Raw genomic sequence first — 16,703 nt, 5'->3', positions numbered from 1 at the left:
CAAACAGGTTAATTTATGCTTATCTGAACTTCTAAAGCTTTGAATTTTACTGGGCTCTGATATTTTATGCAGACTAAAAAAAAAAACATGTTCAGACCCTCCCATCTTTAAGAATTTCATCATTAGCAATCTTGCTGATAGTTAACTAGACTTCTACATTAGCAAAACCTTCATATGACAGGCTTGTTTCTGTTAGAATACCAATAAACATGCACAAAACCACAGTGGCACAAAAATTTTTTGTTAAAAATATTCAAAAAGCCAGACTCAATCGCGTGAAAAACAGAAAAAATCAGCATATTCCTTTCCTCATATGTAGCAACACTGGGGCTCCCCTTCCATTCACAGCCAGGAGTGTAGTGCCAACTCTCCCCTCTGTCAGCCAGGCTCTCGGCCTAAAGAACCTCCTGCCGCCTAGTGTTATTTAACAGCAAGCACAGGATGTGTGTGTTTTGGCATCTAACTCTCTATAGAGCAGTGCAGATTAATTTGCCATCCACCTTGCTCGCTCTTTATCCAACTCTTCCATTCCTTCCACTATTGCCTCTCTCTTTTCCCTCTCATTAACTTTTCTCCTCTGCCCCCTCCAATCTCTACCTTCTTCATCCCTTTCCTATCTCTCTACCCCAATCTCTTCCTACCTTTCTCTCTCGCCTCATCCCAGGATTTTTCTTCTACCACATCTAGGGTTGCCAACTTTCTACTCACACAAAACGGAGCCCCCTTGCCCCGTCCCTGCTCTGTGGCCCCAGCCCGTCCCCGAGGCCCCGCTCCTGCTCACTCCATCCCCCAACCCTCTGTCGCTCACTCTCCCCCCCTCACTCACTGGCTCATTTTCACCAGGTTGGGGCAAGGGGTTGGAGTGTGGGGGAGGGGAGGAGGGATTTTGGGGTGCAGGAAGGGTCTGGGCTGAGGGGTGGGAGGGGGCTCTGGGCTCGGGCAAGGAGTTGGGGTGCGGGAGGGTGAGGGCTCTGGGTACAGCAGGGATTCAGGGTGCAGGCTCCAGGCAACGTTTACCTCAAGCAGCTCCTGGAAGCAGCAGCAGCAGGTCCCCGCCTCCAGCTCCTACGTTGGTGCCACGGCCAATGGGAGCTGTGGGGGCTGATGCTTGGGGCGGGGCGCCTCTCCGCCCAGGGCCAGCCTCATGTGCCTGACAGGAGGCAGGCAGCTGCTCCTTGGCACCCCTCTGCAGGGAGCGGGTCAGATCAGGCTGCCGGCAGAGGAAAGACAAGCATTCTGTGGCTGGCTGCATACGGGCTGCCCCTGTTGGAGGCAGACGGGAAGTGCAGTGTTTTCCAGGACGAAGAAGGGAAAAAGCCCCTGCTCAGTGCTGGGAACTGAACCTCGGGAAGTTGCAAGGAGGCGCTGGGGAGACGGTATCCCCTTCTATCTCTCCCACATCTGGTCCACTGTTGTATTGCCTGGCTTTTAACACCACGTAACGTGACAATATCCGTCTCTCCCCTTCTATCATTAACAAGACCTTGGTTCCGTAAACATAAAACGTGAAGCCATAAGTGTTGCCTCCATGCAATGGCGCAATCTAGTCATCTTTCATTTATTTCCACAGAAGCCTCATAGTTCAGAATACCCCATAGGATGTACAGCTTGGTCCAGATCAGCACTTTACTTAGCAATGAGGGAAACAGGAACACGTACCATTTATAATCCCCAACAGATACTGGACAAATTTCTGAACTTTTTTTTTTTTTTTATTAAATTAAGCATACAGGTCTTCTCACTGCACTTTAAATCTCTTGGAATCAATGGTCCTCATGCCAGGTATATCACAAAGTGCTGGATTTAAAAGTATTGAGAAAATTTTTGAAGATTTGCATCACAGGACATGTTTTAGCAAAGGTACAAAAGCAGGCCATTTGTTCACTCCTGAAACAGGTAAAATGTGCTCATATTTCCTCAGAATTCAAACAGCCATCCAACACCCAGGAGAAAAAAAAATCAGGGTTATGGGTGTGATGGGATGAGGATTTTCAGTCAGCTACAGTGTGTGGTACACACGAGACTTTTTAGTTCACAGCATCATAATCCAAGCAGTTATCAATGTTTCACAAAGCTGTCACATCAGTTGGTTTCTAAAGGTGAAAGTGACCCCCCCAGTGGGAAGCCCTCCGTGGTGGGATTGTGCGAAGGGACTATCTAAGGTGGCGAGCTCATTCAGGGGAATCTCTGACCCCAGTACACTGCAGAGGGAGTGCTAGGTCTGAACAGGCCAATGCATTAATGGAAGGAAGAAATTGGGGAAGCAAAAGGGATTCTCAAGTATGCAGAACCAGTAGCAGAGAACCTACTTGTAGGAGCTGACAGTGGCCATAAAGTGTCTGTGTTGCAGACCCTTAACCTACACGCGGGTGATAGGATGTGTAAATTTCATTCCCTCACTACCCCTATGGAGTTTTCTGCACAATGCCCTATTAGTTAGCCTTAGAGTGGGAATTTCACTGTAAAATCAATATGACCATTTTTTTACACTATCTGATTTTGGTTTAAATGAATATATGTGGGTTGCAATATATTAAGAATGTATGTTCTTGCTCCAGCTACATTTACTTAAAAAAAAAGACACCATTAGCATAATTTGCTGAACTTGTGTGTTTTAAAATAAGAAACAGAGGCAAATTGGGGCATAGACATGACCAAACCCACCAGAAATAAGTTCCAAATGGGGCTACTTTTTTAGTATGGTCATGTAATTGACTGTACTAAAAAAACTAAAACCTTGTTTTAAAATGTAGAAAGACTGTTAGCTACCGTGTGTTTTATTACTTTTATTTGTTCCCTTTTCCGTTTGTAGTGTCTTAGGTGGAGTTTATGCATGTTCTTTGATCGCATTGGGCAAATTGCCTTATGTATGATAAATCCTGTTTTTAGTTCTTCTCTGTTATGGAAACCAAGGCCTTCAGCTATGGATGCCTTATTATATTTAGGAATGAATAAACAGACTAATCATTGATTGACTGGTATTAACATAGAAAAAACTTCATTTTGTTGATTTTTTTTAAGATAGTCTTTCACAGACACAATTCACTTCTTGTTGCATTAATGCAAAAGGAAATTATGTTGCATGCACCAAAGATGCCAGTTTGACTAAATAGAATATATATTTTTCAAATCCACAAAAATGTTAATCAGATTGTTAGAACATGTGCAAGCCTGTATTGTGTTGTTACAGCTATTGCTGTCGGATTACTCAATAATTTGCATTTTGTTATGAGGACACGTGTGCGTGCAGAGGTTCCAAGCTCACAGCTCATAATTCCAAATATTCCTGAGTTAACAATAAAGAATGAAGGACGTGAAGAGTATAAATTTTCACTTGGGTTTTTTTTTAGTTGATTAATCTGGTTCCCCCTCTTACTCTTAACCCCCCCCACAAACCAAATAAATATGTAAGTAAAGCAGCAGTAAACTGGAAAATGTATTACTGAAAGTCTAAAAAAAAAAAACCCAAAACTTGAATAAACCACATTGCTAACCATAAAATACTGTAGCTATTTTTTGTCAATTGCTTCACAAGAGCGTGGATGGAAATCTGACACCATTACTACAGTGAGCAGTAAAACATGTAAATCGACACTAAAATGCCTCCAATCATTTATATTCTGTACAAAATGTTAAGTGGCTGAATCAATGTTAAATTAACTGTTAACTGTACATTAACATAGTATTATGCCATAACATGGTAGAGCTACTTCAATTAAGAGCCTGTAAGCATTTCCATTATCCCAGTTTTCAGAGTTCTTAAGCCACCTCTTTACCTCCTCAGACAATATGTTCCAAACTGGGTGCTAATAATTTAGAAACAGATATTTTGTAACTAAAATCCATTAACATTAAGTTACTACTTCATCCTGAGCACTTTGACGCTGATTTAGGAAAGACCTTAGGGTTAAATTCTTATTCCATTTCAGTCAGTGGAAAATTTTTTATAGACTCCAAAGAGTCTAAGATTTGTCCTTACGCATATAGTTAAGTAAATATGTGAGTAGTCCTATTGACTTTATCTGAACCACTTATATGGGTCACAGTCCTCAGCCTCTCGCAGGATCAAGCCCTCATTGAATTACACTAATAAGTTCACTTATTTGTTAAAAAAGACATGTCATTTTCAGTTAATTTTTTATTGTATCTCTAAGAGTATCTTTAATTTACTACTTCTTTCTCAACCTATAAACAGGTAAGATTACTCAGTATTAAGGGATACAACATAGAAGGCCAAATTCTTCCTTTGAGTAATAACTCTGTTGAAGTCAAACATTTATCTTACCTGCCTTCAAAAATGCATGTATAATTATTTTATGAGTTAATCAGCAATATCAAAAAGAAATGAACAAAAGCAGTGTAATACCTTTTGCATATCTTGTCAAAAGTAAACGTTTTAAAAAAAATATACAAGTCTTTGAACTGACTGTAGTAATTCTGCAGTAATGATACAGAGATGTCTGCACAAAACTCCAGTGAATTCAGTGAGATTCTACTCGGACAATGCAGTCCACCCATGCATAGTTGCAGGATTGGGGCTTAGTTCTAATTATTAAAGCCTAAAGTTTGAATAACCAATTCATAAAGCAAAACTAATTGTAAATATCTGTCCCTTTGTGGAACACACAAAAAACTGGTTTGAAATATTATCATACTCCTGTATACAAATCTGAATACTCAACAGTATACAAAAAATGAAGTTTTTCTTGCCTTCAAACGTATTAATATATGTGGCACAATTATAGGAGGATCTGAATTTGTACACAATGATCCGTTCTAATACAAACTGAGAAAACTGAATGCAACAGCTGTTATTTGGCCTAGTGGTATTATGCAAATGTGCTATTGTACACTGAAAACAAAATAATTCTAACAAAAAATATTTATACTAATATTGTCGTCTTTGGTTGTAACAGTGCTATTGAAGTCAAATTTAGGAAAGTGAGCTGTAGCTCACGAAAGCTTATGCTCTAATAAATTGGTTAGTCTCTAAGGTGCCACAAGTACTCCTTTTCTTTTTGCGAATACAGACTAACACGGCTGTTACTCTGAATACAATAAATGGTGATTCTTCATATAGCATAACTGACTAACTGAATTCACATGATCACTGTCTAGATGCATGGGGTATTTTGTCCCTAAGTGTTCTATTCCTTAGTTACCTGACAGTTTATATGAGATGGAATGGTAGACAAAAATTGGAACACTTTGCACCTTACTTTGGTTTACCTGTGTGTACAGACACACACCAGAAAGCCTGCAGGAACAGCAGTGCAGTTAGTTGTAGTGGACAGCAAAGGAAACCTTCTGCAATCCTGGTTTCACTGTAAAGTTACAAGGAGCTTGCCACACAGGCCATAACAAGCAAAGCAGAGGTGTATAATGTGGCACAGCAAAGGAGGTACGCGAGTATGGTTTGACTGTACATGCCCAAACCAACATCTCCATGCCCTCTCTGTATACATCCCTAAGCAATTCACTCCTTTTCTAAGGCCCTGTCTAGACTAGGAAAAGTGTTCTTGTTTTTTAAAAATATATTAGCTAATATGTTTAAATTAAGTACTGTTAAAAATGTGTTAGCACCTAGTAGAGAGTTTAACATGTTTTTTTAAGCAGTACTTACTTAAATGTGTTTGCTAATACATTAAAAAACACAGTCTTGTTTTAGTCTAGACAAAAGTAGTTGCAATAGATGGAACCGTTTGCAGATGGGGATTTTTTTCAAGCTGCTCACAGCTAGAATCTATGCACATATAAATGATAACATTACAGTTTCTGTATGTACCTCTTTGTGTTACTTTTCCTGCACTAGTTACAATTTGGACCCAGGATTAACTGCAGGTTGGAAGTACAAACTACTTACTGCAGGGAAAAAAAAAATTACTAGAAATTTTTCAATGTGTAGGTTGCAAGAGATGTAATATGATTCAGTTCATTTGCTGGGAAAATCCACACTAAATAACATGTTTTACTAGCAACAATATGAAAAGAATTGGGATTTTTTTTTAAATCAGAAACTAGAAAATAGTAAGCTTTACAATGAAATATGGTTAAGAACCTGAAGCATATTATACATGTTAATGTCATAGTCACTGAGAATGGTTAACATGATGTAACCCAACGGTTGGCAACCTCTCAGAAGTGGTGTGCCGAATCTTCATTTATTCACTCTAATTTAAGATTTCGCGTGCCAGTAATACATTTTAACCTTTTTAGAAGGTCTCTTTCTATACGTCTATAATATATAACTAAACTATTGCTATATGTAAATAAGGTTTTAAAAATGTTTAAGAAGCTTCATTTAAAATTAAATGAAAATGCAGAGCCCCCCAGACCGGTGGCCAGGACCCAGGCAGTGTGAGTGCCACTGAAAATCGGCACACGTGCCATAGGTTGCCTACCCCTGATGTAACCAAATATCAACCAGAATATACTGCTGTAATTTACCATAGAGATCGGTGTGTAATGAATTTGATAGCTTAGCCTCAGTTTCCAACTTCAGATAGTGAAGATTAAATGTTAAGGGTGCTACTGTAAATATAACATGAACATGGTTGATGAACATGTAAGATGAATATGACTAATTTTCTAATTTTACCACATGGTTTACTTCAGAAGAAAATAAGCATTAGTAATAGTTTTGTAGCTCAGTAAACAGTCACAAAAATCAATACAAGTCACTTCTTTATTTATGTGGAAGATATTTAGTTTGGGTTGAAAGTATCAGAACAATAATATGAACCTCCTGGTAGAATACCACAACTAAATTTCTGAAAAGCCACTTGGTTAATCTCAGTGTTGAATCTAGCTGTTTTAAATTACCATAATACATAATACCAGTCTTAATGACAATACAGATGCACAGTGCCAAAGAAAGCTAGAAATAGTGTCCAAAACGATGAGCTAAGAGCCAGCCCAAGTGACAAACATACATATGTCTGTTTACAAGGAATGGAGGAGTTTAGGAATGCTGATGCCTGTGGTCTCCAGAATGTTCCAGAGGATTGAATTGTGAGGATTTACAAAGTCTGGATGAGAGCAACACTGCTCCTGGAGATGGTAGGCCCTAAAATGGAGGCATCCATCAGTTCATGGCAGAATTTAGAGAGATCTGTGGTCAGAATATATTCCATTGGCCTCATAATGTACATCAACAAATTAATATTGTATGGATATCATTTCAAAGCCTCCTAAAGACGAAGAGACATTATTAACGTGATTAGAGCACAGATAGTTCAAACTGTATGCAGATATTCAAACTTGCATTTTTGCATTATAGCTGCTTTTTTTTTTTTTTGCTGTTGAACTGTAATGAATTGTCTCATAATCTATTCCATCTTCTTGCCATTAGCAGGCTTTGAATGTTCACAAATAGGAGCAAAGAACTCATTTTCCAGAGGTTTAATCACACAAAGAGCGAATGCCTAATTCTCTAAATGAAATGGTCTGTGATCACTGAAGCAGAGATTTAATATATCACGGCAAATTAGGTAGATTTTAATAAATTACTTATCTCTCTGAATACTTTACATATGCTTATGAAGAAACATAGCCTGTTTGCAAACAGTGAAAACCCACAGCCTATAAAATCCTTTGAAGAAAATGACAAATAAAGTAAATTAAAAAATGAAATGCATTATATCCTAGTTCTCCAGAGACAATCCTTTTCCTGCATTGATTCACAACTCCATTAAAAATATCAATTAAATCTTTCATTGAGATTGGTTAAAAGCTAGAAAATTAACTTTCCAAGCTCCTTTCTAGCCACTGGTTATCCAGATACAAGGATCATTGTATGTGTTTGATGTAAGTTTTAAAAGTGATCAAAAAAACACTTGCCTGTCCCTACAGCTCAAACTAAGCGGAACTGAATCAGATGGATTCTTTTATATTTTCTTTCTGTGCTTTGATAGCTGTTAGTTGAAACTGTAAATCTCTTTTACAGCATATGAAAATTGAGTCCACCCTCCCCCTCCTTCAAATCATGATAATCATAAACAACTACTTATAATGTTAGTAGAAGGGCAAAAGTTATTTTTAAAAAAGCTTGCAGTAATTCAATAAGTCTTGCAACTAGCCTCATTCTTTATATTTAATTGATAGAAACTGCATGCATCAAAGAAAACGCATACTGAGATTTAATGTGCATAAAATGGATATTAGCATTTTAAAGAGGCAGATTAACACATTAATCCAAGTGATTTTCATATATTGCTTCTAATAAAATCTTCACAGTATAAAATTCTTAATGAGGCTAATCACAGGCATTGCATTTAGTGGGGTGATTAGGGATAACATAAAAGTATTTTTAATCAGTTTTCTAAGGCTTAAGCTTTTTTATTAAAAATTAAAAATTCAACTTGCATTTTTATTACTGTTTTATGTAAGAAAAATGTTGAAAATGCAAATAAAGCACATCATTCAATCATGTAGGTATTAATTATTTACAAGACGTTGTCCATTGTGGAGAGAGTCTTAGCCTTAGGGGGAAATATAAAAACAAACAGACTGAAAAGTATACAAAACTTTACAACTATAAATCAAGCATGCTTTTCATATAAATTATACATTAAATATACTGTAGTAATTACAAAAATCTCATCTTCGAAGAGCTATCAAGCATGTATTTACACTGGGAGAAGTAGCATCTGTAGGCACACTTTTCTTTCATGCCTCCTAGTCATCTTTGTGTTCCTCATAGACTGAGCGCAGAACATGGAGGGCCTCCACTGTTACTTTGAGCTTTCCAATTATTGCACTATCATCTTGTGAATCGAAAACTAGAAAGGAAACATCAGACAACAATATTAGCAATTTAATTTAGTTTTTGTGTTACTATTATTTCACTTTAGCATTTGGGAAGATTAAAAGGCAACCATACAAGGTTAAAAAAATGGCTGTCAGTTCTAGTGCTCAATCCTGCAAGATGCTGAGTACTATCTACCCAACTGAAGTGAGGGGGAGGAGATGGTGCTCGGCACCTTACAGGATTGAGTCCTTTCAACACTAGGATGGAGGAATACTTTAAATTCCACCTCAATAATGATTGGTGCAAGGTTTAATTTTCAAGCTAAGAAAGCAGTATTTATTATATACCTTCCCAAATTGTTTGTTCATTTTTCATAGTAAATAAATATCACACGAGGACACATATACATTTAGGGTCTGATCCTTCTCTTGCTGAAGTCAATCAGTGTGTTGCCATCAACTTCAGTAGCAGCAGAATCAGACCCTTGTTATCTATGCATTAGTACACAAGCAGATGAGGTGTGAATTGTCTGTGTTATAGCCGGCTGTGTGCATGATTGGGGCTTGAATCATGCAGTTCAGATATTAATATACAGATGACAAGCTGATGTTGTCTGAGTGAAGCACAATATGATTTTGACTCCAGGCTTCTTGCATGCTGTAGACAAATGTAGACAAAGACATTATTCCCTCTTAGGGTGAACCGTGACCAGATAACACATTTTTTAAAAATCAACATCTTTGTCTACATTGGGTGCTTCAATGGTGTTTAAAAACTTGACATTTAACATTAAGCTTACACATTTTAAAATACCATTAATTTTTCCAGTCTAAAGAAGTCCAATGAGAGGCTCTGCTGCTGTGATTGCCAAAGTGCTGCTAGCAAACATACTCCTCTCTCCTGGGCCTCTATGCAAGGCTATGAGGCTCCTCTAACGAAAGTCTCAATAGAATTTTTTTTTGAATAAACACAAAGTTTTGGGGGTGGCGGTTGGGTCAGAACAGCCCCTCAGAGCTAATTTAGCAGTAAGCAAATGGTATGATTATGTGTTGTATTCATTGCAGGGACCAGGATACCTCACCTGGGAACCTGCAGACAGCTTTACTTCATGCCACTATTTCCAGACTGTTAGGGCAGCTCAGGACAAGCTTGGAATAAGAAGAGGGTAAGGCACTCTCTGTAACTTTAAGTTTGTTTATATGTACAAGAGACAGTGTTGTGTAGTTGATAACTTAAAGGACAGACAGGATAGGACTCTGGGATTCTATTTCCAGCACTGCTATTGATTTTGTGCATGCTTGGACAAGGCACTAAAAGTGTACACTGTTAGCTTAAAATGTACATTTTTGGATGTTTTTCTTTTTACCTACTATTGTCACAAGTAACATTTAAGATTGCTATAAATTGAAAGATTAGAGAAAAACACTATTTCTCCTGTATTTTTTCCACTTATTTACATTGTTCTTTTGATAGCACTTAGTGTATATTTAGTGCCAATGTTTCCCTTGTGTCAAGCACTTTCTCCGGATCTTCTTGCATGCCTTCCATACAACAACCCAGGACAGTAAAACATTTTAAAAAGAAAATGGGATTCTAAAACCACAAAAATGGCAAAGTGTAGATGTAGTTTTTGAAACTACTTTTATACAATTTTTTTAATTAACTAGATTTTGAGTTCGCAGTGCCCCTTTAACCTCTCTGTGCATCAGTTTATTCATCAACGGAAAAAAGTATAACCACCACCACTTCAGAGGGATTTTGATAAGCTTCATTATTTGTAAAGAGCTTGAGAATCCCAAATGAAAGGTGCTATATTCAATAAGTGCCTATTATTATTAAATTTAGTAAAGGTCTGGACCTAAAAGGCCTGATCTTCAAGAAGAATATTTTTACAATGATTTACACTGAGGAAATTTCTTGAGAGATGTTCTTTTCCTGTTGTGGTGTAATAAAAGGAAGTTACTCACCTTGTGCAGTAACAATGGTTCTTCGAGATGTGTCCCTGCGCCTCTAATCGGAGATTCTTGGTAGCAGTGTCCGTTGAGCCTGCGTATGTGCTCTCCCTCCCTCATGGTCTGCCTTGAGGCTATCTAGCACTATGTGGGTGAACCCCACCTCAGTTCCTTGTCTACTGCAGAGCCCTATAGAGAACTCTGAAGTAGAGGGGAGGAGGGCGAGTTGTGGAGCACGCATAGGGACACATCTCAAAGAACCATCATTACTGCACAAAGTGAGTAACTTCCTCTTCTTCTCTGAGTACTGTCCCTGTGGGTGCTCCACTGTCGGTGACTCCTGAACAGTACCCACCACTGGAGGCTGGGACTTCAGAGCGGAGTCTCGTACTACAGAGTACAGTGGAGTTGAAGATGGCGTCGGGGGCCAAATATTCAGTGATAGCATAATGTTCTGCGAAAGTATGGGCTGAGGCCCAAGTCGCTGCTCTACAGATTACTGAGATAGCGATATCTTTAAGGAATGTGATCGAGGTAGAAATTGATCTTGCGGAGTGCGTATGGACTCTGGACGGAGGCAGCAGGTTGCGCTCTTGATAACAGTGATTAATGCAACCAAAAACCCATTTGGATAGTCTTTGAGATGATATCACAGAGCCTTCGGATCTTTCTGTGAACAAAAGGAAGAGTTTAGGGGATTTCCTGAAGTCTTTAGTCCTGTCCAAGTAGAATGCTAGTGTTTTTCTAACATCTAGCATATGCAGAATTGTCTCCCTGTTGTCACAATGTGGTTTTGGGAAAAAAAACAGGGAGATGGATCTATTGATTCATATGGAAAGTGCAAAAGAAAGTAGGGAAAAACTTGGGATATGGCTTTAGAGTTACTTTGTCTTTAAAAAAGACTGAATGGTGGGTGTGCCATCAGGGCCGCTATTTCTCCTATGTGCGCAGCGGAGGTGATGGCAATTAGAAATGCTGTCTTCATGGACAGGTATAAGAAAGAGCAAGTTGCCATGGACTCAAAGGGAGGCCTAGTCAAAGCCCTGAGAACTATGTTAAGATCCCAGGCTGGAGTGGGTGCTCTCACATGCGGGAAGAGATTTCTAATGCCCTTAAGGAATCTACACGTCAGTGGGTGAACAAACACCAAATATCTGTCTACCTGGCGGTTGAAAGAGTTTTCGCTGCTAGATGTACCTTAAGGGAGCTGATGTGAGGAGAGAGTGACCTCTTGAGGTCTAAAATGTAGTGTAAAATGAGAGGGAGGGAAGATAAGGTTGTGTCTGTGTATTTAGAATGACAACAAACTTGGAATTGTTTCCATTTTGTAGGTAAGTATGTTGAGTGATCAACTTTTGGCTGTGTAGCAACACATCTTTCAGCTCGTCAGAGCATTCTGCCTCTAAGCCTTGGAACTAAGAAGAAGCCAAGCCTGGAGGTGGAGGACCTGCAGGTTGAGGTGAAGGATCAGCTCATTGTTTTGAGAGAGAAGGTGAAAAATGGTCCAAAGAGGAACCATAGGGCATATTGCCATCTGTGTCAGGTAAGGGAACCAGACTTGTCTTGGCCAGGACGGGCAATCAGAATAAGTCTTGCTTTGTCTCGCTGAATTTTTAACAGGATCTTGGATAACTGAGGAAACTCGGAAAAGTCATATAAGAGGTCCCCGTCCCATGAGGATGAGGGCGTCTTCCAGTGAATGTTTCCCCAGGCCAGCCCTGGAGCAGTAATGAGGACATTTCTTGTTCCAGTAAGTAATGAAGAGATCTGTAGTCAGGCTTTCTCAAAGGGCGAATAAGTCTTGTAGCACCTCTGAGTTCAGTTCCCATTCATGATTGTGACAAAAATTCTGACAGACTGTCGGCTGTCACATTCTGTATCCCTGGTAGATAGACAGCTGAGGTGAGCACATTATGATGGATGCACCAATTCCAAAGTTTGAGTGCTTCCTGGCAGATCTGGCACCCCCTTGGCGATTTATGTAAAACATACAAGTCATATTAAGTCCATCATGAACTTTATGTGGGTGTTCTTGATGAAAGGCAGAAAGTGTGCACAGGCATTCCTGACAGCCCTTAGCTCCAAAAGAGTGATATGGAAGGTCACTTCTGTGGAAGGCCATTTGCCCTAAACCTTGTGGTTGTGTAGGTGAGCTCCCCAGCCTATTAGAGAGGCCTGTCCCAGGGTGGTGAGTTTGCATAGCGGGAGGAATGCTCTCGCTTGTACTGCATCAAGGTTGGTGCTGATAAACTCCAGTCCCTGTACTGGAGTTAGTGCGCTGCTACAATGAAGAGAATCTTGGAGAATACCCTGGGTGGAGCAGTCTGTACTGATAATGGTCCTGCCCAAAGGTAAACCGTAGGAAATCTCCTGTATGATGGCTGTATTGAGATATGGAAGTAGACATCTTGTAGGTTGAGGGCCAGAAATCAATCTCCTTGCTCTACAGCTGGAATAATGGTTTCTAATGTGACCATCTTGAATGTCTGTGCCTTCCCATATTTGTTTAATGCTCTTAGATTTAGAAAGGGCCTCCAACTTCCCTTCGCCTTCAGGATCAGGAAATAATGGGAGTAAAACCCCTTGCTTCTGAGTTGCACTGGGACTGGTTTTATGTCCCTAGGGATAACAAATGATATATTTCCAGATGAAGTAGGTTCTCATGAGAAGGGTCCCTGAAGGGTGATGGAGAAGGAGGGTTGGAATGGGGGAGGGATATGAATTGAATGGTGTAACTCTTTAAAATAATCTCCAGGACCCATCTGTCAGAAGTGGTATTCTCCCAACTGCTTGTGAAGTAGGGCCAGGCAATTTTTGAAGAGGTATGACAGGTGTGTAGATGGAAGCTGATGTTGCAAGGTATAATTGTTCGGGCCCTTGACCAACCCATCAAAAGTGCTTAGAAGAGGCGGTTTGAGAGGTTGTGTACCGGGATGTGGACTGATTCCACTTTTGAGTCCTGGTCCTCTTACACTGCATCTCGTAACACCGCTGAGATGGGGGGTACTGAGGAGATTGTGACCTGTGCTGTGGCTGAAGGTATATCTTTTCTTCTGTCCTGCAGTGTAGATTCCTAGGGAGTGTAATGTGGTCTGGGAATCCTCCAGGATGTGGAGAGAAGAATCTGTCTTCTCCGCGAAGAGTCTGGGCCCTTCAAACTGGAAGTCTTCTGCAGCTCTTTGGGGAACTCAGAAAGGTATAGCCAAGAATCCTGTCTCAGTACCACTGTCATGGAGACCGGAGTAAAAAAGGAAACACTAACTGCTAAGGAGAACAAAAGAAAAAAAAAAACCTACGATTTATGCCAATCACATAAAGGGATCACTGGTAAGGAAGGGACAACTGCTCGCTCCATTTCAAGGCCAAAGTGGTTGAGAAGGAACTGTGGCAGGGGGGTTGCCCACGCAGTGCTAGATAGCCTTGAGGCAGACCACGAGGGAGGGAGAGCACATGTGCGGGCTCAATGGAGACTGCTACCAAAATTCTCCAATTAAAGGTACAGCAGTGCACATACACCTACAGTGGAGCACCCATAGGGATACTACTCGAAGAACTGTTCATGTATCTCTAATTTCACATGTTCTAGACATTCAGAACACACACTGATGCTGTATAAGACTCTAAATAGAACAGAATACAAAACAAATAGTGATGGTTTGCATAAAACCTACCAGTTAGCCAGGATAATTAGTCCCTCTCTTACCCTGAACATGAAAGGTATCCAAGATTCAAAATGTTTTATAGGAGGATTAAGTGGAATGTAAGTAATACAGCACTGTTGACTGTCACAGTACTCAAATACCTGTTTATAACTTTTTACACTGGTACTTTCCTTCCGGTTTAAATTAAAATTACAGTGCAGCAAAAAGAAACGGAGTACTTGTGGCACCTTAGAGACTAACCAATTTATTTGAGCATAAGCTTTTGTGAGCTACATCATCAGATGAAGTGAGCTGTAGCTCACGAAAGCTTATGCTCAAATAAATTGGTTAGTCTCTAAGGTGCCACAAGTACTCCTTTTCTTTTTGCGAATACAGACTAACATGGCTGCTACTCTGAAACCTGTCAAGTGCAGCAAAAAGCACAAAAAGCATGGCAAAGTACAATTTCTTAGCTTTCATCTAAACTACTTCATAAGATTTGGCAGTTTCATATCCTAAAATGAAATTAACATCTGGGACATTTGAAGACACCAGGGGATGATGGAAGGGATCACATCTATTTATTACTATTAATATTATAGGTACAGTTTATCTAAAACAAACAAAATGTCAACAAATAATGGTTCCCTATGTTACTAGGAAAAAGAAAAGGAAAACATATTTTCCTACACCAATCGCTACATGTTGGCAGAACAACATTTAGTTCTAAATACAACAGTTCTGCCTGTTACACTTTTAATGACTTCCCAAAACAATGATTATTAAGAATTTTAGGTGCATTTGTGAAAGTAGTTTCAAGGGTAGAAAACATTACTCTTCACTAACAAGGTCAGCTCCCAGACTGCTGCGCTGGGCATCACACAATGGGGAAGAGATGGCCAGCCCTCTGTGGAGATAGAGGTGGTTAGGGACTATTTAGAAAAGCTGGACGTGCATAAGTCCATGGGGCTGGACGAGTTGCATCCGAGAGTGCTGAAGGAATTGGCGGCTGTGATTGCAGAGCCATTGGCCATTATCTTTGAAAACTCGTGGTGAACGGGGGAAGTCCCGGATGACTGGAAAAAGGCTAATGTAGTGCCAATCTTTAAAAAAGGGAAGAAGGAGGATCCTGGGAACTACAGGCCAGTCAGCCTCACCTCAGTCCCTGGAAAAATCATGGAGCAGGTCCTCAAAGAATCAATCCTGAAGCACTTGCATGAGAGGAAAGTGATCAGGAACAGCCAGCATGGATTCACCAAGGGAAGGTCATGCCTGACTAATCTAATCGCCTTTTATGATGAGATTACTGGTTCTGTGGATGAAGGGAAAGCAGTGGATGTATTGTTTCTTGACTTTAGCAAAGCTTTTGACACGGTCTCCCACAGTATTCTTGTCAGCAAGTTAAGGAAGTATGGGCTGGATGAATGCACTATAAGGTGGGTAGAAAGCTGGCTAGATTGTCGGGCTCAACGGGTAGTGATCAATGGCTCCATGTCTAGTTGGCAGCCGGTGTCAAGTGGAGTGCCCTAGGGGTCGGTCCTGGGGCTGGTTTTGTTCAATATCTTCATAAATGATCTGGAGGATGGTGTGGATTGCACTCTCAGCAAATTTGCAGATGATACTAAACTGAGAGGAGTGGTAGATACGCTGGAGGGGAGGGATAGGATACAGAAGGACCTAGACAAATTGGAGGATTGGGCCAAAAGAAATCTGATGAGGTTCAATAAGGATAAGTGCAGGGTCCTGAACTTAGGACGGAAGAACCCAATGCACCACTACAGACTAGGGACCGAATGGCTAGGCAGCAGTTCTGCGGAAAAGGACCTAGGGGTGACAGTGGATGAGAAGCTGGATATGAGTCAGCAGTGTGCCCCTGTTGCCAAGAAGGCCAATGGCATTTTGGGATGTATAAGTAGGGGCATTGCCAGCAGATCGAGGGACGTGATCGTTCCCCTCTATCTGACATTAGTGAGGCCTCATCTGGAGTACTGTGTCCAGTTTTGGGCCCCACACTTCAAGAAGGATGTGGATAAATTGGAGAGAGTCCAGTGAAGGGCAACAAAAATGATTAGGGGTCTAGAACACATGACTTATGAGGAGAGGCTGAGGGAGCTGGGATTGTTTAGTCTGCAGAAGAGAAGAATGAGGGGGGATTTGATAGCTGCTTTCAACTACCTGAAAAGGGGTTCCAAAGAGGATGGCTCTAGACTGTTCTCAATGGTAGCAGATGACAGAACGAGGAGTAATGGTCTCAAGTTGCAGTGGGGGAGGTTTAGATTGGATATTAGGAAAAACTTTTTCACTAAGAGGGTGGTGAAACACTGGAATGTGTTACCTAGGGAGGTGGTAGAATCTCCTTCT

At 40.4% G+C, this 16,703-nt stretch overlaps 1 protein-coding gene across 5 annotated transcripts in view; it reads right to left on the bottom strand.

Moving 5' to 3' along the window:
• Window positions 1–6,682: 6,682 nt before the first annotated feature.
• RPGRIP1L (RPGRIP1 like) overlaps window positions 6,683–16,703 on the bottom strand; it is a 140,918-nt gene continuing 130,897 nt past the window's right edge. For all 5 annotated transcript variants that reach the window (XM_084645018.1, XM_084645022.1, XM_084645021.1 and 2 more), the window contains one exon: window positions 6,683–8,780. In XM_084645018.1, coding sequence (XP_084501144.1) covers window positions 8,677–8,780 — 104 coding nt within the window. In that variant the 3' untranslated portion in view covers window positions 6,683–8,676. The remainder of the gene's footprint in view (window positions 8,781–16,703) is intronic.

The sequence above is a fragment of the Lepidochelys olivacea genome (assembly GCF_965140295.1).
Source record: "Lepidochelys olivacea isolate rLepOli2 genome assembly, chromosome: 12".
Taxonomy (NCBI): domain Eukaryota; kingdom Metazoa; phylum Chordata; order Testudines; family Cheloniidae; genus Lepidochelys; species Lepidochelys olivacea.
The sequence above is the reverse complement of the archived record's forward strand: the minus strand, read 5'-3'. Positions and strand labels throughout refer to the sequence as shown.